This window comes from Globicephala melas, chromosome 4 (genome assembly GCF_963455315.2).
Source record: "Globicephala melas chromosome 4, mGloMel1.2, whole genome shotgun sequence".
NCBI classification, from domain to species: domain Eukaryota; kingdom Metazoa; phylum Chordata; class Mammalia; order Artiodactyla; family Delphinidae; genus Globicephala; species Globicephala melas.
This window is the reverse complement of record NC_083317.1, coordinates 9,128,424-9,152,021: the sequence shown is the minus strand read 5'-3', so window position 1 is coordinate 9,152,021 and position 23,598 is coordinate 9,128,424. Positions and strand designations below refer to the sequence as shown.

Sequence of the window (23,598 nt, the reverse complement as noted above, 5' to 3'; positions counted from 1 at the left end):
ATCAAACAAAACAAAACAAAACAAAACAAAAGAAGAGAGAAAGAAAAGGACAGAAACATATTTAAAGAAATCATAGCTGAAAAATTCCTAAATCTGGGTAGAGACATGGCCATCCAGGTACATAAAACCCAAAGGTCCCCAAATAGATATAACCCAAAGAGATATTCACCAAGATACATTATAATTAACCTCTCAAAAATCAAAGACAAAGAGAAATTTTAAAACAGAAAGAGAAAAGGGACTCATCACATAGAAGGGAATCCCAATAAGGCTATCAGCAAATTTCTCAGCAGAAACCTTGCAGGCCAGAGGAGGGGATGACACATTCAAAATGCTCAAGGAAATAAACTATTCACCAAGAATACTTTATCTAGCATAACTGTACTTCATTAGTGAAGGAGAAATAAAGACTTTCCCAGAAAAACGAAAGCTGAGGGAATTTATCAGCACTAGACCTGCTTTACAAGAAATGCTAAGGGGGGTTCTTCAAGCTGAAACAAAAAGACACTAATTAGTAACATGAAAACATGGAAGTATCAACTTTACTGGTAAAGGTATAGTAGAATTCAAAATACCCTAATACTGTAATGGTGGTGTGTAAGTCACTTTGAACTCTAGCATATAGGCTAAGAGACAAAAGTCTTAAAAATAATTATAGCTACAATATTTTGTTAATGGACACATAATATAAAAAGTTGTAAATTGGGACAACAGCAATATAAGTTGAGGGTGGGAGCAAGTAAATGTGTGGAACACTTTTATGCAACTGAAGTTAAGTTATAAGCTTAACAGTTATAACAACAAGATGTATTATGAAAGCCTCACGGTAACCACAAAGCAAAAACTATCTGCTGTATAGATACATAAGTGATAAAGAAAAAAGAATCAAAGCATACCACTATAAAAAAAATCAACTCACAAAGAAAGACAGCAGAAAAGGAAGAGAGGAACAAAGAAACTACAAAACAATTAGAAAGAAATTAATGAAATAGCAATGGTAAGTCTTTGCCTATCAATAACTACTCTAAATGCAAATGGTTTAAATTTTCTATTTAAAAGGCAAAAAGTAACTGAATGGATAAAAAAAAACCCAACTATATATACTGCTTAGAAAAGAGTCATGTAAGCTTTAAAGACACAGGCTGAAAGTGAAGATATTTTATGTAAATGGAAACCAAGAGAGCTGAGACAGCTATACTTATATCACACAATATAGACTTTAAGTCAAACATTGTAACAAAAGACAAAGAAGGTCATTATATTGTTATAATGATAAAGGGGTTAATTAATCAAGAGGATATAACAGTTGTAAACATATATGCACCCAGTACTGAAGCACCTAAATATATTAAACAATTATTAATAAAGCTGAAGGCAAAAAATAGACAGCAATGCAATAATCGTTGGTGATTTCAATACCTCACCTTAAACAATGGGTAGATCATCCAGAGAGAATCAATTTTAAAGATGGACTTGAAAGACACTTTCAATCAAATAGACCTAATAGACATGTAAAGAACATTCCATCCAACATTCATCTCTAGCACACATGAAACATTCTCCAGGGTAAATCATGTTAGGTCACAAAACAAGTCTCAATAAATTTAAGCAGACTGAAATCATATTGAGTATCTTTTCCAACCACAATGGTATGAGACTAGAAATCAGTAACGAGGAAAGCTGGAAACTTCACAAATACGTGGAAATTAAACAACACACTTCTGAACAACCAACAGGTCAAAGAAGGAATAAAAACATATCTAGAGACAAACAATAATAGAAACACAGCATACAAAAACTTATGCAGCAAAAGTGGTTCTACGAGGGAAGTTTATAGCAATGAATGCCTACATTAAGAAAAAAGATCTCAAATAAACAACCTAACCTTACTCCTGAAGGAACTAGAAAAGGAAAAATAAACTAAGCCCAAAGTTAGCATAAGGAATGAAATAAAAATTAGAATATAAATAAAGGAAATAGAGATGAGAAAGACAATAGAAAAAGATCAACAAAACTAAGAGTTGGTTTTCTGAAAAGATAAACAAAATTGACAAGCCTTTAGCTAGACTAAGAAAAAAAAAAGAGACTACTCAAATTAATAAAATTATAAATGAAAGAAGAGACATTATAACTGATACCACAGAAATTCAAAGGATCATAAGAGACTACCATGAACAACTATATGCTAATGAATTAATTTAGAAGAAATGGATAATTTCCTAGAAACACACAACTTACCAAGAATGAATCATGAATTAATAGAAAGTATGAACAGACCAATAATGAGTAAGGAGATTAAATGGGTAATCAAAAATCTCCAACAAATAAAAGCCCAGATGACTTCACAGGTGAATCCTACCAAACATTTAAAGAAAAATTAATGCCAATCCTTTTCAAACTCTTCTAAAAGACTGAAGGGGAAGGAAAACTTCCAAACTCATTTTACAAGATCAGCATTACCCAGATACAAAAGCCAGACAAGGACACTACAAGAAAAGAAAATTATAGGTCAATCATCAGAGGTTGAACACAGATGCAAAAATCCGCACCAAGATACTAGCAAACTGAATTCAAGAACACATTGAGGGCTTCCCTGGTGGCGCAGTGGTCGAGAGTGTGCCTGCCGATGCAGGGGACACGGGTTCGTGCCCCGGTCCGGGAAGATCCCACATGCCGCAGAGCGGCTAGGCCCGTGAGCCATGGCCGCTGAGCCTGCGTGTCCGGAGCCTGTGCTCCTCAACGGGAGAGGCCACAAGAGTGAGAGGCCCGTGTACCACAAAAAAAAAAAAAAAAAAAAAAAAAAAAAAAAGAACATTAAAATGATCACAAACCATGATTAAGTGGGATTCATCCTTGGGATGCATGGATAATTGAACATATGTAAATCAATAAATGCGATACATCACATTAACGGAATGAAGGATAATAATCAAATGATCATTTCAATAGATGCAGAAAAAGCACTTGACAAAATTTAACATCCTTTCATGATAAAAACTCTCAACAAATCAACTATAAAAGAAATGTTTCTCAGCATAATAAAGGCCATATATGAAAAGGCCACAGCTACATCATACTCAATGGTAAAATTTTAAAGCCTTTCCTCTAAGATCAGGAACAAGACAAGGATACCTACTCTCACCATTTCTATTCAACATAGTACTGGCGGTCCTAGCCTTAGCAATTAGGCAAGAAAAAGAAATAAAAGGCATCCAACTCAAAAACGAAGTAGCAAAATTATGTTTGCAGATATAATCTTAGACATAGATAACCCTAAAGATTCACCAAAAATCTGTTAGAACTAATAAATAAATTGCAGGATACAAAATCAACATCGGAAAGCAGCTGCATTTCTATACACTAATAACAAACTATCTGAAAGACAAATTAAGAAAGCAATCCCATTTATAGAAGCATCAAAAACTATAAAATACTTAGGAATAAATTAAGCAAGGATGTGAAAGACCTGTACTTAAAACTATAAGACAGTGTTGAAACAGACCGAAGAAGACACAAATAAATGTAAATATATTCCATGTTCATGGATTGGAATAATTAATATTATGAAAATGTCCATACTACCCAAAGTGTTCTAGAGATTCAGTGCAATTCCTATCAAAATTCTGATGGCATTTTTTACAGAAAAAGAAAAAAAACTACCCTAAAATTTGTATGGAACCACAAAAGACCCTGAAGAGCCACAGTAATCATGAGAAAGAAGAACAAAGATGGAGGTATCATATGTCCTGATTTCAGACTATATTACAAAGCTACAGTAATCAAATAAGTATGGTACTGGCATAAAAACAGTCACATAAACCAGTGGAACAGAATAGAGAGTCCAGGGATACACCCACACATATATGGTCAACTAATTTTTGAAAGGTTACCAAAAATCCACACTGGAGAAAGAATAATCTCTTCTAACAAATGGTGCAGAGAAAACCAGATATCTACATGCAAAAGAATGGACCGTTATCTTACACCACACAAAAAGATTATCTCAAAATGGATCAAAGACTTAAATATAAGAACTGAAACTGTAAAACTCCTGGAGGAAAACATAGGGAAAAAGATCTTTGACAGTGGTCTTGGCAATCATTTCTTAGATAAGATATCAAAAGTACAGGCAACAGAAGCTAAAATAAACAAGTGGAACTGTATCAAACTAAAGAGCTTCTACACAGCAAAGCAAACAAGCAATAATTTTAAAAGTCAGCCTACAGGATGGGAGAAAATATTCACTAATTGTATACCTGAAAATATACAAAGAACTCATACAACTCAATAGCAAAAAAGCAAATAATCCAATTTAAAAACAGGCAAAGGACCTGAATAGACATTTTTCCAAAGGCATACAAACGTTATATGAGAAGGTGCTCAACATCACTAATCATCAGGCAAATGCAAATCAAAACCATCACACCTGCTAGGATGGCTATTATCAAAAAGACAAAAGATAACAAGTGTCGGTGTGGATGTGGATAAAAGGGAACCCTTATACACTACTGATGGAAATGTAAACTGATGCAGCCATTATGGAAAACAGTAACTACCCTGTGACCCAGCAATCCCAATCCTGGGTTATATCTGAAGGAACTGAAATCAGTATCTCAAAGAAATATCCATACACCCATGTTCACTGCAGCATTATTCACAATAGCCAAGATATGGAAACAACTTAAAATGTCCTTCAACAGATGAATGAATAAAGAAAATGTGGCACATATATACAATGGAATATTACTCAAACGTAAGAAAAGAATGAAATCCAGTCATTTGCAACAACATGGATGAATTTGGAGATGACCCAGATCGAGAAAGACAAATACTTATGATATCACTTATATGTGGATTTTTTTTTTAAATCCAATTTCATAGAAACAGAAAATAGAATGGTGGTTATCAGGGGCTGGAAGGAGGGGGAAATGTCAAAGGGTATAAATTTCAATTATCAGAAGAATAAGTTCTGCGGGTCTAATGCACAATTGTGGACCTGAAGCTGCTGAAAGTAAATCTTAAGCATTCCCACCACATACGTGCGCGCGCACGCGCGGGCACACAATGAGTTAACTGTGTGAGATAATAGATGTGTTAATTATCTTGATTTTGGTAATCATTCTACAATGAGTATGTATCAATATATCAAATCATTATGTTGTACATTTTAAATATATACAATTATATTTGTCAATTATTCCTCAATAAAGTTTTTTAAAAAGGCGCTGGTCCCACCTTCACTATCTGAGGCTCAGAGGCCAGTCACCCAGGACACTGAGTCCCAGAGATGACCTGAGAATCGAAGGTCTGTGCTGCCCACCTCCAACATGCTCTATACGTGACCTGCTTCCTCAGTGACCTCCTGAAACCCCCTCTCCTCTTAATCAGTTTAGAGTCTCCTTTCGCGAAAAGGGCAAAGTTAGAACTGCGATTACTTACTGCCCTAATAACTGCTTAGTAGATGCTTTGCAGTCCTGGGTTTTGCCTCACCTTCTGATTCTAGGCACCAGAAGGCGTCCAAATGCTTGTGGCCAGAGCTGCAGAGCTGGACAGGGACCCTTGATATCAATAGGGATCCCCACCCCAGGACAAATTCCTCCGGAACGGGAGAAGCCTGCCTGGCGGGACCACTCTCCCCTTCTTGTCCCTCTAATAACACCTGCTGTCCTTTATGGGATGTGGGTCTGCAGGGTGAGTGGGAGAGGCTGGAAAACTGAAATTCGACCATAAAAAGTCAGGCTGCAGGGACAGGGCTTGGCCCGCAGGGACTTCCGGGCAGGCCTTCTTTCTCCTCAAAGCTCGGTGCTGCTGGGTCCTCGTGGCCAATGAGGTCGCCCATTGTAACACAAAAATGAGACACAACAAAAACTGCTCTCAGGTGGCCCATCCCTACCCTGCACCCTAGGCTGCCCATCTTTGGAGGCAGAAACAGGTGTGGCTGACAGGTGATAGACTTGAACTCAGACACTCCTGGGGTCAAACCCCAACTGTATGATGTGGGATAAGTCCCCTGACCCCTCTATGCCTCAGTTTCTTCACATCTAATAAAGACATAATACGTGCGTCCCAGAGCCACCGTGAGACCAGAGGAGGGGCTGAAATGAGGACAGAGGCCAAACCCAGGAAGGACTCAGCTCCAGCGCGTCCCTTCTCCAACCCTTCTCAGGCTAACGCTACCACTTCCCTTTCTCCTCCAACAGCCCCGCTCCCACTTTCTGATTCTTCCCTGGAAGAATACAGTTTGGGGAGTTCATTTGGGACAGTATCTGGAAGGAGGATGCAGGAAAGCATAAAGTCTGCTAGAAACAGCAAGAAAATGTGGGTTCTGATGCTAAGTCCATGGCCCAGAGCAAGCTTCTCACTGTCTGGGAGCTTCACCCACAAAATGAGGGGTCAGAGTGTATCACCCCGAGGACGTCTCTCACTGCCACCCTCTGATGCTACACATATTCAGAGGCCCAGGGTCGGAGTCACACGATCGAGGGTCAGGTCTGTCTAACACTTCACCTCAAGAGCCTGTGAAATGACAACTGAAGCCCTGGGACCAGGGACCAGGGCGCAGCCCCTCCTCTGGCGTCTCTAGGTCAGTGGTTTGCAGACAGCGCGCCCTGAAATCACCTGGGGCCTCAACAAATACACATTCCCGGACCTACCTCCCAGAGACTGACTCAGTGGGTCTGGACTGGGCTCGTGCACCCTGGCTGCTTCTGATGCCAGGGTCAGGGGACCCCACCGTGACAAACGTGCTCCTAATAAAGGCTCCTGCTGCCCGCGATGGAAAGCAGCCTCACCGCCACCCTCACATCACTCCACATTCCTTCTCTCCTCGGAGCCTGTTTCCTTTTCTCTAAAACGTGGCTAATAACACGCCCTCTCAGGGTCAATGTGAAGTCAGGTTCCCTGGGCCCTGAGTCTGCTCTTCCATGTACTAAAGCGTCTCTGCTTGTCAAGAGGCCAGTGATCAAGCCAGGAGGGAGCGTGCTTAAACAGCAGGACCGCAGATCCCAGCCCTCCAGATGCTCGTCCAAGGGCGACCACTCCAGCTCCACTCTGAGTCCACGTGATCCCAATCAGGTGAGGGCAGGTGCCCACCTAAGCCCGCCTGTGCTTCACACACACAGTCACAGGAGCATCAACTTTAGGAGAGTGGGGTATGAAGGTTGACCGAGGTTTGAATCCTAGCTGTGTGACCTCAGCAATAACTCTACCTTCCTGAACCTTTGTCTCCACATTTACAAAATCAGGAAAGTTATTCCCGCACAGATCATTGTTAAGAATTAAACGAGGTGATAAATGTCACGCGTGGGGCAGAGGACCTAACGCTGCCAGGCCTCTACCATCGTCATCAGACTGACAAACTCTAGCCCTGCCTGTGAAAAAGTGTTAGCTGAGCATGAGAAGAGGGATAGAATTGAATTCCCTGGCGGTCCAGTGGTTAGGACCCTGCACTCCCACTGCCGAGGGCACAGGTTCAATCCCCTCGCCAGGGAACTAAGATCCCACAAGCGCACAGTGGCGTGGCCGAAAACCAATTTAAAAATTTAAAAAAGAAGAGGGATAGAATTCTCCAATAGGTACTAACCCTACTTTTTTTAAAAGAATAGCTTTATTGAAATATAACTCACGTGCCACACCATTCCCCCATTTAAAGGATCTAATGCAATGGGCTTTAGTATATTCAGAGTCGTGCAACTATCACCACAATTTTAGAACGTTTTCATCAACCCAAAAAGAAACCCCCTACTCTTTGGCTGTCACCCCCCAATCCCTCTAGCACCCTGCCCCACGCCACAGCACCTGCTAATCTACTTTGCATCGCTACAGATTGGTCTATTCTGGAAATTTCATGCGAATAAAATTCTATGTGGCCTCTTGTGGCTGGATTCTTTCATTTAGCATAACGTTTTTAAGGTCCATCCGTGTGGCATGTGTTGGTGCCTCATTCCTTTCTATGGCTGCATGATATTCCATTTTATGGGAAGACCACATTTTGTTTATCGATCCGTTCACCCACTGATGGACATCTGGGTTTGGGGCTGTTATGAATAATGCTGCTATGAATATTCATGCTCATGTTTTTGTGTGGACATACGTTTTCAATTCTCTTGGGTATGTACCTAAAGGGGGAATGGCTGGGTCATAAAATAACTCTATGCTTATCAACCTCTTGAGCCACTGCCAAACTGTTTTCCAAAGCAGCTACACCATCTTCCTTTCCCACCAGCAGTGTGTGGGGTTCCAATTTCTCCACATCCTCAACAACACGGGTTATTATCCACTTTTCTTATGATTGCTGTGCTAGTGGGTGTGAAGCGGTAACCTTACATTTTTCTTAAATCTTACTATATTTCTGTGTGTTTTTTTTTAAATTTTACGCATAGCCTGATATTAAAACTACATGGAACAGAAGGAAATTAAACAAAAAAAATACCCCTTCAAGGAAAGGTTACAACAAAATGATGAAGACAGAGAAATGCCCTCTGCAAGGTGAGTGGGAACAGCCCTGGAGAGACAGCAGATGGCACTGCTGTACATGACGCATTGTATCGTTGTATGTGGTACAATGACACCGTGGTATGTGGTACACTGCACTGTTGTATGTGGTATGACATTGTTGCCTGTGGTACAATGACCCTGGTGTATGTGATACAATGACAGTGGTGTGTGTGGTACATTGGCAGGGATGTAGAAAAGTGCATCAGGCCTTCCTCCTAATCTTCTTGTTCCCTTTAATTCACACGTAACTTCCTGGACCTGTAAAACAAAGCTCTTTTCCAAGTAAACCAACATGGTGGCATTCCTGACAAAGCTTTGTATTCAAATGTCAGCTGACAACCCAAAATAGGCTTTGTTGTACTTTCCTCCTCAGGACAAAACTTACTGCTGCCCAACACTAATCTATCACAGAATATAGCTGCGGTTTACCAACTAAAGGAGGAGCTAAAATAAGTCGCCCATTTCTGTGCCCGGACTCCCCTCCAAGGGGGTGTCCAGGTGTTTCAGTGAAAGCCATTGTCACAGCATTACAGCACTGATTTCCTGAAAGGTCATTAACAGTCTCCACCTTCAGGCAGAAGCACTTAAAGTGCCCCAGTCCGAGGAGAGTCTCCTCTATTTTTATCTTGAAAGATTTCAGGAATGCCTCAAATCATCCTTCACTTCTTGGTGTCTGCCCCCTCAGGCCAAGGCAGCAGTTGGAGGTTTACCACCCACAAACTCCGGAACCAGATACCAACAAGGGTGGGCGTACTACAAACCACAGGCCTGCCCAAGGCCTAGGAGAGAGAAAACAAAAAAGGGGGAAGGAGAACAATGGCAGTGGGGGGGAGAGGCGGTACATGGGAGAAGGGAGCAAACAGTTCTGCTGGTAAAGGACAGTGCAGGCTGCCCCCGTGTGGGCAGACGCGGATGCTGGCCCTCACAGGGACTGGCAAGGACAAGCCTAGGGACGCAGTGTGTGGCCTCCCTGGGGTTCGCCCTGAGGGCCAGACTGTCCACAGGAGCCACGCGTTTCTTGCAAGGAGTCTGAATGCATTTATACACCAAGGGTCATCTGCAAACTGTAAGTCTTATCCTTCTGTTTTCTTTTTTTTAAAATTAATTTTTATTGGAGTATAGTTAATTTACAATGTTGTGCTAGTTACACATATACATATATCCACTCTTCTTTAGATTCTTTTCCCATATAGGTCATTACAGAGCACTGAGTAGAGTCCCCCGTGCTACACAGTAGGCCCTTATTATACTGCTGTTTACAACTAAGGGTAGATCTGTCATGGATGATGAAATAGCTCTCATCTGTCAATGTCTCTGAGTAGTTGCCTCTTGTCATTGTTCATTTTTTCTAACCACGGACAACTAAAGCATAAGTCCCACATGCACCTGAGAAGTTTTTCCTGTTGGGGGGTGAGGGGCTTTAATTTCTAAAGGTATAAAGCACTCTCAAGTCAGAATTAATATATTTAGGTCCTAAATGTCCACGAATAGGGGACAGGAAAAATAAATGGTGCTCTAGTGCAGGGTCAGCACCCCACGGCTCGTGGCCTGTCTTGGTAAATCAGGCTTTACTGAAACACAGGCATGCGTGTCTATACACTGTCCACAGCTGCTGTGCACTACAACTGGGCCAAAGACCATATGGCCCAGAAAGCTTCAAACATGTACTATTTGGTCCTTTACAGAAAAAGCTGGTGAACCCCTGGCAGAGTGTATCATGAAACACACTACAGCTATTAAAAAGCAGAGTAAGGGGGGACTTCCCTGGAGGTCCAATGGTTAAGACTTCGCCTTCCAATGCAGGGGGTGCGGGTTCGATCCCTGGTCAGGGAGCTAAGATCCCACATGCCTCGTGGCCAAAAAACGGAAACGTAAAACAGAAGCAAAGATGGTAACAAATTCAATAAAGACTTTTAAAAAAATGGTCCACGTCAAAAAAATCTTTAAAACAACAACAACAAAGTCAACCTCAACTGCATCTATGAACAGGGAGAGATGCTCAAGATACAATAATGAAGATGTTTTATTTCCAACTCTGATCCCTGAGGTGAGTGGGCTCCGTTCACTTGTTTTTTGTTGAGCTTCACGAGAGGAATTCGCTTCTGGGGAAGGCTGAAAACAGGGCAGGGAAGACAGGACTCTGGGCAACAGAAACGCCGGGGCTGGGGCAGCCCCCACCCCCCATGACCCATTCAGGGATCCCCGAGGCCTGAGGAGCGTATACACCCCCTTCCCACGCTAGTTCTGAAAAGGATAAAAAATACTCCTAGGTAAGGACAGAGGTCAAAATATAACCATAGCCTTAGGTCAGTTTCCCTACACAGAGGCCCAGAATCAAGACGTCCCCACTGCGGCACGGCTGCGCTGGGTGGAGCTGGGTTCCCCCAGGGGCGAAGCGGAAAGAGCTACGCAGGGGGCCCAGCCCTTCTTCCCAAACTGGCAGTCACGTAATCCCTGCCCAGCGAGGTGTGGAGACCCGCCCCGTCCTCCTGGAAATCCCCAGAAGCCTCCTGCAACGGCCAGCTCGATGCGTCCACGCCGGGAAGGCACGCAGGCCGAGCCGCTGGGTCCACGGAGCACAGAGGCCAGCCCCTCGCTCCCCGGGCAGGACCCTCTTCCGCCCCGGGACCAGCCACGCTGCGCCTGTGCGCTCGCGCCTTCCCGGGGAGGGCGGTGGGACCGGGCGCGGCCACGACAGCCGGAGGAGGGACCGGCTCCCGGGATGTTTCTCATCCCCGCTCTCACATCGCAGGGCGGCGAGAGCGAGGCCGACCCTGTCGCGGACTCCCCAACATAACCTGCAGTGAAGCCGCGCGCCCACCAAGGCCAGTGGGCGAGGAGCGCGGCCGTCGGTGAGGATGGAGGAGAGGCACGTACCCGAGTCAGGAGAGCGCGGAATTCCGGACACTGACGCCCCCGAGCTGCGACCCGTGTCCCCCAGAGGGTCAGCTGAGAGGCACCGTCGCTCTGCCACACGCTAGGTGTGGGATTTCCGGCCGTTTCTTCCGGTCTTTGTTTGTAAAATAGGGCGGCTGTGAGGCTTCCGTAAAACTCCGCGCACCAAGCCCGAGCACAGGGCCTCGACCCAGCGACGCTAACGTTTAATAAACGTTACTGCTGTATGTTTCAACAACGTCCAGTTTTTATAATAAGCACGTATTTGCTTCTGGGATATATGATGACACCCGCTCTGACCCCCTCACAGTTGTTAACTGACGGGCATGAAAGCGCTGTGAGAAGTTTAAATCCAGAGCCAAGATCTAAAAAGTACTAATTAGAGCACACTTTATATAAAACCCATACTCAGAGTGCCGTCAACAGCCTAAAGGGCTTGTATTGTCTTTTTTTTAAAAGAAAAAAAAGGAAAGCAAAGCCTGAATTCAAAATGACCAAGTGAGCACAAAACTTTATCTCCTATTCCTCCCAATACTCCCATTAAAATGAAGAAAAGGAGCAGAATAAAAGGGTTAAACACCCACCACAAAGCATGGGAAAGGGACACGGGCTGCACAGAGATCTGAACACATTCTGGGAAACTGTAAACAGAGGGAGGACTGGTGAGGCTCCACGAGTCTCCTGTTGGACAAGGACGAACTCGCTTTCTGCGCACAGAAATCACAGGTAGTCAGGACTGGAGGGGCCCTCCCCGTGAGCTAATCCCTGGTCCTCAGCGGACAGGGGAGGCGCAGACGGGGAGCGGCAGCACCACCGGGGCCTGTGCCACAGGCCCTGCTGCTAGGTGGGAGCACAGGGGACCCCCGTAACAATCTCGTTTCCAGATGGGCAGTCAAGGACAGAAGATTCAAAGTGAGTTGCTCTAGCTCAGAGCGGCGGGGGCGGAGCCCGGCTGGTAGCCAAGCCGGCTGGGCACCGCCCCACACTGCCCCCTCCGAAGCCACCCAGCCACTCACCGCCCCGTGCTACATGCCCCTCAACCCTAACCCGCTGGCATCAGAGCACAGAGCAGCACGACGTCTTGTGCTTTTACGGCCGCTGAGTCGGGTAAGAAGCAGGACACCCAGAGGAAGACCACAAACGGGGCCCCGGGCTGACCCCGGCCCCCTCCCAGCCTCGCCCTCCCGTGACAATTCATTCGTTCCTGGGACGTCTTCCTCCAGGACTGCTATTTGCTTTGACAGCAACAGAAATGCTGATGGGACGGAGTCCCCAGGACCTGCTCTGCCCCTACAGATGCCCTTCGACGTCCCCAAGCAGCCACCACTCCTCCCCACAGACAGACAGAAGCAGGGGAATAGGATTAAGCAGATAACTGTTTAATAGAAACCGTTGATTGACTGTAAATGATTCTATATAAAATAAACCTTAGTTTAAAAATGTTTAAGAAGTCACACCCACCATTGGAGGTGATCACCTGCACTTCGGTGAAGTTACGTAAAAGCTGTTTGCAAACTGGTTAGGGTCTCAGCAGAGGCCTGGAGAATTTTCAGCTCTTCTGTCCACAGTGTTTCTACCAAAGTTAGTTGGTTTATCAAAGCCACTTCTTCATCTTTCATATGAGAAACCTGGAAGTTATTTTTAAATGATTTTCTTTAGTGTAGTAAAATATACATAAACATAAAATTTAACATTTTAGGGCTTCCCTGGTGGCACAGTGGTTGAGAGTCCGCCTGCCGATGCAAGGGACACGGGTTCGTGCCCCGGTCCGGGAAGATCCCACATGCCGCAGAGCAGCTGGGCCCGTGAGCCATGGCCGCTGAGCCTGTGCGTCTGGAGCCTGTGCTCCGCAACGGGAGAGGCCACAGCAGTGAGAGGCCCGCGTACCGCAAAAAAAAAAAAAAATTAACATTCTGACCATTTTTAAATGTACAATTCAGCGGCACTAAGTACATTCACAGTGTTATATAACTACAGCCACCATCCATCTCCAGAACTTTTTCATCATCCCAAACAGAAACTCTGTACCCATCAAACATTAACTCCCCATTCCCCCCTCCCCAAATCCCTGGTAACCTCTACTCTACTTTCTGTCTCTATAAATTTGCCTATTCCAGATATCTCATTTAAGTGGAATCATACAGTACAGGGTATTTGTCTTTTTGGGTCATGGTTTATTTCACTCAACACAAGGTCTTCAAGGTTCAATAAAATTATTTTTTTTAATCCTAGTAATGTTTTCATTCAAATAAGCTAATTCCTCATTTAATTAAAACATTCATTAAATAAAAGGGAAAGACGGGACTTCCCTTGTGGTGCAGTGCTTAAGAATCAGCCTGCCAATGCAGGTGACAAGGGTTCGATCCCTGGTCAGGGACGATTCCACATGCCGTGGAGCAACTAAGCCCGTGCGCCGCAACTACTGAGCTCACGCACCGCAACTACAGAAGCCTGCGCACTCTAGGGCCCACGTGCCACAACTACTGAAGCCCCGCGCGCCTAGAGCACATGCTCCACAACAAGAGAAGCCACCGCAATGAGAAGCCTGTGCACTGCAACGAAGAGCAGCCCCTGCTCGCCACAACCAGAGAAAGCCCGTGTGCAGCAACGAAGACCCAACCCGGCCAAAAAAAATTTTTTTTAACTAAAAGAAATTTAAAAATAAAAGGGAAAGAGTACCTTAAAAATCTGTTACCAAGAATTCATGCAATAATTTTACCTATTAAAAGGTGTAGACACATGTTACCAGTCAAAACATGGATTACATCAGTGTTCATTTATTAAGGCATTAACAACACCCTAAGAAGGTGGACTATCCCTATCCAACAAGCATCAGTACAAAACAACTTCATCAACACACTTAAGAAAAGAACGCAATATTCTAGAAGCATACCTTTTGAAGTACAGCCTTACTCTCCTTGATGAAATAATGGCATATTTTCTGGGCTATGTCCAAACTTGCCTTCTCATTTGTATCTGAAATTATTTCCCCAATAAGTACTTTTTTCCAGCATGTCCTAGAACCAAAATATTCAATAAGGTCATTTCAGCAGGTTTTCAAACACAAAGGCGGCTTTTCCACTTGAACACTTCTCCTATTTTTCCAGAAATATAATAAAACTCATTCCATCAGCATGTTCCCTCAAACCTCCCACCACACGCAGGTCCTGTGTTGGAGCAGACAAGGTATACAGGACAGAAGAAGGAACGCCGAGGATAAGAAGCGAGGGAACTGGCGCTCTTTGCAGACAGGGCCTGAGTTTTATTAGCACCACAATCCTGTGTCTGGCACATGAGTAAGAAGAGTCGCGTCCACCAGCCATAGGAAGAGAACAAGAGACAGGAAGGTGAGTCCACAGTCAAAGTACTACCGACTAAGGAGCAAAGGCGGAGGTTTTCCTTTTCTTCAAATGACAGCCTCTCCTAAAAAAAATGGCAAACGGAACAGGACATGTTTCACAAAGTAAAATGCTCTACAGATGGAAAGAGGAATCAATGGTGAAGCCTTTCTCTACACGCAGGTCCTTCCAATTTTACACTAAGGAAGTCCGTAGGAAATGGGGCTCAGTGGGCTGGCGGGGCCAGCTTTCTGCAGAGGAGGCAAGAGGGGGCCACGGCCAATGTGCCGAGCAGGAGGGGCTGAGTCAAGCCTACAGGCCGGTGAGGAGCACTAAACAGGGAGGAAGGGGGCGGGGGGACAGAAGCTAGATGCACAGAACGCGAAAGTGCACGTGGCTGAGGAGGGAAAGGCCACGGTGACAGCTCTACCATCGCAGTGGAGGGCACAGAAGTCGCTGAGAAATTCAGAACAGCCCAAGAGCCATACAGAAAATGAAGTCTTAGATGTCATCAGCTTCAGGGATCATGGCGGCAACCCCAGAGCAGATGAGTTCTCGGGAAAGAAAGGAAGTCAAGAAATAACATTAGGGACTTCCCTGGCGGTCCAGTGGTTAAGACTCCGCACTTCCACTGCAGGGGGCACGGGTTCAGTGCCTGGTTGGGGAACTAAGATCCTGCATGTGCGTGGCATGGCCAAAAAAAAAAAAAGGAAGAAAGAAAGAAGGAACGCCATTACTGTGTGCCAGGAACAGTGCTTTATACACAGCCAGTATCTGTTTTAATCTTCACAACCGCCTAGCAAAGAAAGCATTATAATCCCCACCTCAGACACAAAGAAACTGAGAATCCGGAACAGTAAAGCACTCACCCTAAGTGACGGAGCTAATGAGAGGCAGAACTAGCGTGCAAATACCCGTCAGGCAGAATCCCAAACACATGCTTCCTCTGCCACACCACTCAGGTAGTCAGAAAGCACCCAAAGGGAAGAAAGGAGGCCTCAGGAGGACCTCTGGGAAACATCCAGTTGCTTTATTTAATTTGAGGTTGACGTCTCCAAGAACGACTTAAAGAAACTTATGTGGGTATGCACGAGATAAAATAAAACACAAGATGAATGGATAGGGAAAACAAGATGAAGGAAAGAAGAAGAAAGATAAGATACAGCCAGGAATGAGTCAGTGATAAATTGCATGCCTTAGAATCCTGCACACGTGGATGGACCACAAAGTTGCCTCTGAGTTTTCTAGCGAGCGATAAAAAGAAGGAAACACATCAGATACAGAATTCAGTGTCTGTACGACAAAAACACACCATCTGCTGAGACGAGACACAACTGCTTCTGGTGTTGAGACCAGGGGATAGTTTTTCTCCCCAGGTCCCTACAGAAATGGAAGTAAGCAACACTGTAAACAGCAACATCACGGGGCACGATGGAATGAGCACAAACTACTTCCAGGCACTGTGCTGAGGGCTGCTTCTAGGCGTTATCTCACCTAATCCTCCCAACTGCTCGAGGACGGGGTTCGCCATCTTCAGGAAGTCCTCCCTGTGGTGTCTCTCACCTGAGATGTGCTAAGTAGCAGGCATTACTCCCCGACTCCCTCGCAAGGAGCTCCAGGGCTGGGCAGCGCACGGCCGCACATGTGACCATCCTTTCCACACTAAGGGAAGGACCAACAGCCTCTCAGGAATAGTGAGGACCTGACCAGGATGCGTGTCTACATCAGGGGCTCCTCCACCTGCCTCCTCTATGGAAATATCCAGGCCTCTCCTTGAGCAGGCGTCTGGATCTGCCCCCAGGACAGAACCGGGGGGGCCCGGCCAGTGGTCAGGAGCTCGGTCTGTTCCCAGGAAAAACCCACCTGCTCAGAGGCTCTCCTCTGACCAGGGCCAACGCGCACGCTTTTCCAAGTGTTTACCCTGAACAACGAGCTGCAGGTCACCAGGGGGATACATGTGAGGAGAGACCAGTTCTCAGGCCCGTGTACTCTGACTATAACTCTAAAACCAGAATTCCAGAAATCGTGCAAACCTAGAAGTGAACCACTCCCCACACGGGCAAGTTACACAGAGAATAAGCAACCCCAATACACAAGGGCATTCCTTTCTCCTCTGAGGTTGGGCCTTTGAATGTAAGCCCCAAAAAAGCCAAAGTTACGTCCAAATCGTAGCTACAGCTCATGACCAACACACAGGGAACTTACAATTCTTCAGCTTCCAGACATAACAATTTAAGAGCTGTGAGCAACCGCCAAGACGGTCCATCCCATCCAAACGTCAAATTTCTAAAGTAGAAAAAGAACAGAGACATGTATATGATGCATGTATGATACATGTATATGATGCATGTATGATGCATGTATATGTGTAACTAAATCACTTTGTTGTCCACCGGAAACTGACACAAGATTGTAAATCGACTACACTCCAACATAAAATAAAAATTAAATTAAAAACAAAAATTACCAGTCTGTCATTTCAGTACTTCACTACATCATGGCAAATGACTAAAAATCCAAACATTTTTTTAAAGGGGCCACTAAACATGGCACAACCCATGGTCTTAGTCACAAAGAGAAAAGTAAGTCTGCAAATACTTAAGAATAAGGCCTGAGTAACAAAAAATTCTTTGTGTTAAAAAAAAAAAAAGAAAAAAAGTAGGGCTTCCCTGGTGGCGCAGTGGTTGAGAGTCCGCCTGCCGATGCAGGGGACACGGGTTCGTGTCCCGGTCCGGGAAGATCCCACATGCCACGGAGCAGCTGGGCCCGTGAGCCATGGGTGCTGAGCCTGCGCGTCCGGAGCCTGTGCTCCGCAACAGGAGAGGCCACAACAGTGAGAGGCCCGCGTACCACAAAAAAAAAAAAAAAAGTAAAAAGCTATTTTTATTTGGTAAGAAGCTGAACTTGGATGAGGGGCCACAGTGAGATGAATGATGAAGAATCTGGATGATCCTCTGGATGAAACAAATGGCAGCCAACAGAGCTAGTGTCCCTCACAGTGCTGCTGGATTATTTAAAACTTAATTTCACCTATAGAAGAAAATCTGAAAGGGAGGGTGTCAAACCCAGTTTATCCCATTTGGCGTGGAATCACCTAGGCTCCTCCCATCCCCAGAGCCTGCATCCTGTTGCCGGGTGACTGACGGCCAGGCTGGCCTGCAGTAGCCGATGCCACCCCACCTGACCACATGTTTGCCACAAACATACTGGGCCACCGATCAGTACGTACGGGGCTCTCCCGGTACAGAACTTGAGACTTCAGGCTTGTATCTTAGGCCCCCAAACAAGTCGCCTGACCAGCAAATTCCCCTCCTGTGTATCCCGCAACATGAAGCACGATGTGCCGCCCAGAGTAAATGCTCGGTAAGTAGCTACCTGTCACCGGATACAAGTCGGGAGGCAGCTCACACCTGTAAAAATCCCAGCTCTCAACTTCTCATCAAGATTTCCTGAAGGAATAATTACTGGAGAGAAACACTTACTCTATAAAGTCGTGATCCTCTAAAATGGAGATCTTTTGGTTCATCCGTTTATCTGTTGATGGAAGATATTTAACAAGCATATCTGCATTAAAAAAAAAAAATCAGGCTGAGACTTAGGGTATAATTCAGGTGGAAGAGAGGGGGGACCCTTTCTTCTCAGCTTACTTTCCTTCCCGTCAGCAATCGAGACACGTGTAAACAATTTTACCTATTTCACATCCAAAAAATCTAGTCTTCAAGCCCAACTCAATGGGAGTATGATTCAGCCCTCTGGAAAGCTACAAGAATTCCAAGGCAGGGGACAAAACGTCTGCTACCTCAGCTGCTGCTCTCACTAAGCAAATCAACCCGCGAAATCGGGTAATGAAGACATTAGCAGGACTGCTGAGAAATTACACCCACCAGAAGTACAGACTCCGTACAAACATGAGGAAATGTTTCCAAGACTCAGTTTTTAAAAGCCAGAATTCAAAACTGTCTGGATATTAGTGACTGTAATCATAAACAACTGAAAATGAACATGTAAAAATTAACAAAGCTTTTTGGGGTCATAGGATAATGAGGGATTTTTCTATTTCTAAAATTTTTTACATTTCTCTACTTTTATTTTTTAAATACAGAAATAATGAAAGTGTGAATTTTGTTCAAATTATTTAACAAATCAATACTTCATGGTCATCGATATTAAAGTTATTCTCATAATATAAGGCTAATTTCAAAGCTAGCTTTCTAAGAGACCCAGCAAGGCCCAGTTTTCGCTTTTCCATTTCATTCTGAGAAATAACATTATTACTTTGGCTACTAATAGGATGGAGTAGTATCACCTTGACCAAGTCTCTATTTCCATTAGAACTTATATTAAAACTACCTCAAATTATACACTCAGTAAATCTCTAGCCATTTCTTCAAAGCCTAGAAAACTATTTCTCTGCTGCTTCAAGGAAGGGGGAAAAAAATCAGCCCCCTATGTACTATTTTTAATACCACATTTGAAATTTTCACAGCATAAATTTAATAGGTAAATCATTATTTTAAAAAGAGTAATACCAATGATGACGCTAGGTAACAAAAGAACATAAATGGAATGCATATTTTATCATGCCATTAAGCCGCCCAGAGAAGGACTGTGTAACATATTTACCATGTGATTGGTACACCACCTTACACACAGTGGGTGCTTCATAAATATTTTTTACTTGTTGCTCTCTAATCCTATTTTATCTTTAGTGACAATGTCTCAGTACAAAAATTTCCACTTCTTGCCATCTATTAATACTCTATTTATTTCCCTAGCAGTTTCTCTTTTCTTCCATTCTACTGTCTGACCTAATGCAATAAAAATCTCAGTTCTTCTCATCCTCAACATCGATCAAAGCTTTGCTGGTTTTACTTCAACAATGAAATGACGTGGTCAATAAGAATTAGGCTAGCCCTGCCTAGGAGAAAATAAATGATACACACTTTAAGGTTTTGCCATTGTGACAAAAACTTAACATAACCACAGATGGGGGGATGGGGAATTCTATCATCGTAGTGATCAGAACCAAAGTTAATTCCAACCTTTTGAGACATAAACACAAGCATGAGGATTGCGGACGGAAACAAATCCATACTCAAGGAGCAGGCGGTGGTTATCGTGAGGGCCATAGCAGATGAGCACCTCTTGGTGTTTCCCACAGCTCACAGCTGTTCTAATTTCATAACAGCGAGTTTCCTCATTAAATGCTGCTTTTACCTAGAAAACAGAATTGTAAAAGATGTTTTTAGAGCAAAGCAGAAAACTAAAAAGATTAAGTGAGCGTATTAATTTAAGCAGGATGCCGCTTTCAAGCACTCATCACGGAATTTATCCACCTGGAGAAAAAATGCCACGTCCGCACTTTGGCCTCTTTGGTTCTCCTCGACTTCCCCCCATCCGGGTGGGAGGGAGTCCCGCCTGGGGGCTCTGAGGATGGCCAAACACACGACACCTGACATCGGACAGATGACTAACGGCAGTTTATTGTAAGTCACCCATACGGCCACACAGGGGCTGCGCCTGGGAGCGGAGTGTCAGCAGAGGCCATGGGAAGCAGGCCTGCAGGGGCAAGGGGTGACGCCCTGGTTCCCCGGGGCGAGGTGATGTGCCTGTTTGAATAGTTTTGAGGGCTGGCAGGGAGTTGACACGCATTCGGTTGGGGACCAGGTAGGCTACAGCCAGTCCGGCCGAGGGCAACTTCCCGCTGGGTGGGAAATATCCGGAGAGGGCGGAGGAACTCACGGTCAGGCCTTCGGGGCCCCGCGAGGCCCAGACATCCAGGTCAAGCATGAAATTTCAGGTCCTACGATACACACACAGCCTTTTGTGAGCAGCATGATGTTGCCTAATACTGTCATATGGATTTTGTGACAGCTTTGTTAGGTAACAGGCAGAGAGGAAAAGACCAAGACCGGACTGCTCCCACAACAAGCGGCGGGTACAAGCACCGAGGCCTTCTCACTAAGCAGCAAACTGCAGTGAGATGGGGATGAGGAACAGGCTGAAATTCTAGCTTTTGTGGCACCTACAAGAGGTCAGGGCCAAGGCCAGCGGTGTCATGTCAAATGCCAGCTGCAGCGCACTTTTTTTTTTTTTGCGGTACGCGGGCCTCTCACTGTTGTGGCCTCTCCCGTTGCGGAGCACAGTCTCCGGATGCGAAGGCTCAGCAGCCATGGCTCGCAGGCCCAGCCGCTCCGCAGCATGTGGGATCTTCCCGGACCGGGGCACGAACCCGTGTCCCCTGCATCGGCAGCGGACTCTCAACCACTGCGCCACCAGGGAAGCTCTCCTTTGCTTAATTTTGTTAGAAATGTATCTTTCTACAAAAGCAAGGAGCAGACAGGCACGGCGATGGCCGCAGCCTAAGAAAGCACAGGGAGGGTCTCCCCTCCATCCCCACGCGCTCGTCTCGTGGGCACGTGGGCTTCTCAGGGTGGCGTGGGTCACGAAGAGGACAGCGTGAGCGCAGGTCCCGCCAGTACGCCTGCAAGCGCACCCTGAACAGGCAACAGGTTAGCTGACACACAGACATCCTTTGCCCTCATGCCAGGCCTTCAGCCCCGTGTGCCCCGCAGACATAATCATCTCCTTTATGTGCTGGAGCAGAGAAGCCTGGGGAAGAAGAGATCCCCGACTGACTCCCAAAGTGGGACCCCTTAACGATTTCCCACAAATAGCCATCCAGCCAGAAACTGTTGATTGATTGAACAGGCCTACTACGTGCCAGGCCCTGTGCTGAGCACTGGCGTTACAAAAAGTACAAGGCAAAGTCCCTGTCCTCTAAGACTGCAGAGCTCCAAGCGGGGAAGGAGCAAGTCCCTCAGAGATCACGGCAAAATGCTGACAGCGATGCCACCAAGTGTGAAAGGGAAAGAGACAGGAAAGCAAGCGAGACTTTAGCCGCAGGTCTGAGAGGAGGAAGAAGGATGCTGCACCATGGGGAGGTGGGGGAGGGCTAGGGTTCAGGGCATAGAGGGGATAGACCACCTGCAGGCCTGGAGAGCAGAGCAGGGAAAGTGGCAAAGGAAAAGGATGCCGGAGGGGAAAGAGGGTCGGGAAGAAAGAGAGGAGCCTACCTGACAGCAGGTGGGTTTACCAGCTGCACCTCTCCCTGCGGTTCTGCTGGCTTTTCCGAGTCACAGGTTCTACACGTTAGAGTCCTTCCTATTGAAACCAAACACAGGTCTCCCGGTTAACGTCTCACCTGGGCGTCAGGGCTGTGGTTCAGCAGATCGAGGAACGGGGCGAGCACGCAGGTGTCCGGCTCTGCGGAAAAGCACTGCCTCGGCGCGCGCTCCATGTACACAGCCCTGGTGTTGACGGTGCACCAAGCCCACAGGAGGGCGCTGTAGCTGAAGATGCTCTCGACGGCCTCCGAAAACAGAGGCTGCAGGGAAGAGAAAAAGTCTCTGGAGGAAGAAACGAACTCCTGCACGTGGGTTCTCTGCTCTCTGGCCTTTGCTTTCAAAGGTCTAGGAAGAAGATTCACCACTTCTGGCTCCAAACAAACAGGGCAGGTGTAGGCCTTGGGCAAAACCTCCAGGTAAGGCTTCCAGGGAGACCGGTCCCCAGCATGCTTTTCTGAAACTAAAAAGGTGCAAAGAGCCAGCACAGGAGATGGAGGAGGCTGCCACCTTTTAAAATGAAAAGCAGATTAAAGGAATTACTTTCATTCAAAATACGGCGTAAGCAAGAGGTACAGACATCCTAGGGCTTACTTCTGCTCCCAGAGGGACTGTGGCCAAGCTCACCTAATGCACCCAAGAGAGGTCTTCCTTCCTCAAGGCTTTCCTCCCCGGATTGCACCCCAGTACAAATGCAGTGAACCAGTCACACTGATACAAGGACTGGCTCACTAACCCGAGCTCCAGCTTTGTTTGCCAGAGATTCTTTCTTGCAAAAGCCTCTTTGCTTCCAACTTGGTTCTCCAGTTTTAAAGCTTTTGCTGGAATTTCACTTGTTCCACTTGGTTAAGGATATAAATCTTGGGGGGTAGAGGGCAACTGGTGGAAAGAACCTAGACGTGCCCCATCCAACACAGTAACCGCTGCGTACATATAGCTATTTCGATTTTTATTTTTTTTAATTAAATAATATTGAAAATTCAATTCCCCAGTCATACAAGCCACATTTCAAGTGCTCTTGAGCCATATGTGGCTGGTGGCTACCGTACCAGACAGCACAAGGTAAAACAATGCTATCATTGCAGAAAGTTCTATCATATGATACTAACCCAGGCAGAAAACTGAAGAGGCTCACTATATACCTGTTACAGATCTAAAGCTTTTATCCTAAATGTACCCATTCTATTGCAAATTATACATCGCAGTGTTTTTATTTGTTACCAATAAAAAGATCACATGTTGCATGAATGTATTTAGGAAAGTTTTCATTAATCCTTCAAAGTTCAGATTCCTAAAATACCATGCGTTCTACTCAAACTTTCAGAAAATGTTAATACTAAGAGCATCCTTGCCTCTACTCAGGCCAGTGAAAATACACCAGCCCTCTTACAAAAGTAAGCCAGGGAAAAAAAGTCCAGAACTTACTGTGGGTTGAGAAACAATACAATCTTTCAACCTTTATAATTTAGAAACCCCTTATGCTGAGGATCTCCCTCACACTGTCCTCAGAAACCCACCCAAAACAGAGACCCCCTATAACATAAGCCAGAAAATAGTTCTCAGCTCCCATGTTGGCCTCCTGTCTTCTCTGCCAAACAAAACCAACTCTCTCATACTGTCAACAGCTCTTCAGAGCTGAAGGGGAATTCAAGCAAGTACAATAAGGGTAAAAATGAAAGAGTAAATAGAATTTGTCAAGACCTACTACAACGGAGGAGAGTGGAGTGTCATGAGACAAGGCACTC

The 23,598-nt window shown here is 45.3% G+C and overlaps 1 protein-coding gene across 3 annotated transcripts in view; it reads right to left on the bottom strand.

Moving 5' to 3' along the window:
* SETD4 (SET domain containing 4) overlaps positions 1–23,598 on the bottom strand; it is an 87,508-nt gene that overhangs the window by 50,874 nt on the left and 13,036 nt on the right. For 2 of the 3 annotated variants that reach the window (XM_060297812.2, XM_060297811.2), the window contains exons 6-11: positions 21,934–22,363; positions 19,772–19,946; positions 18,212–18,293; positions 16,935–17,015; positions 14,285–14,408; positions 12,853–13,019 (exon numbers count right to left, since the gene is read on the bottom strand). In XM_060297812.2, the coding sequence (XP_060153795.1) occupies positions 12,885–13,019; positions 14,285–14,408; positions 16,935–17,015; positions 18,212–18,293; positions 19,772–19,946; positions 21,934–22,363 (1,027 nt within the window). In that variant the 3' untranslated portion in view covers positions 12,853–12,884. The remainder of the gene's footprint in view (positions 1–12,852; positions 13,020–14,284; positions 14,409–16,934; positions 17,016–18,211; positions 18,294–19,771; positions 19,947–21,933; positions 22,364–23,598) is intronic. The other variant, XM_060297814.2, reaches the window with a different exon arrangement.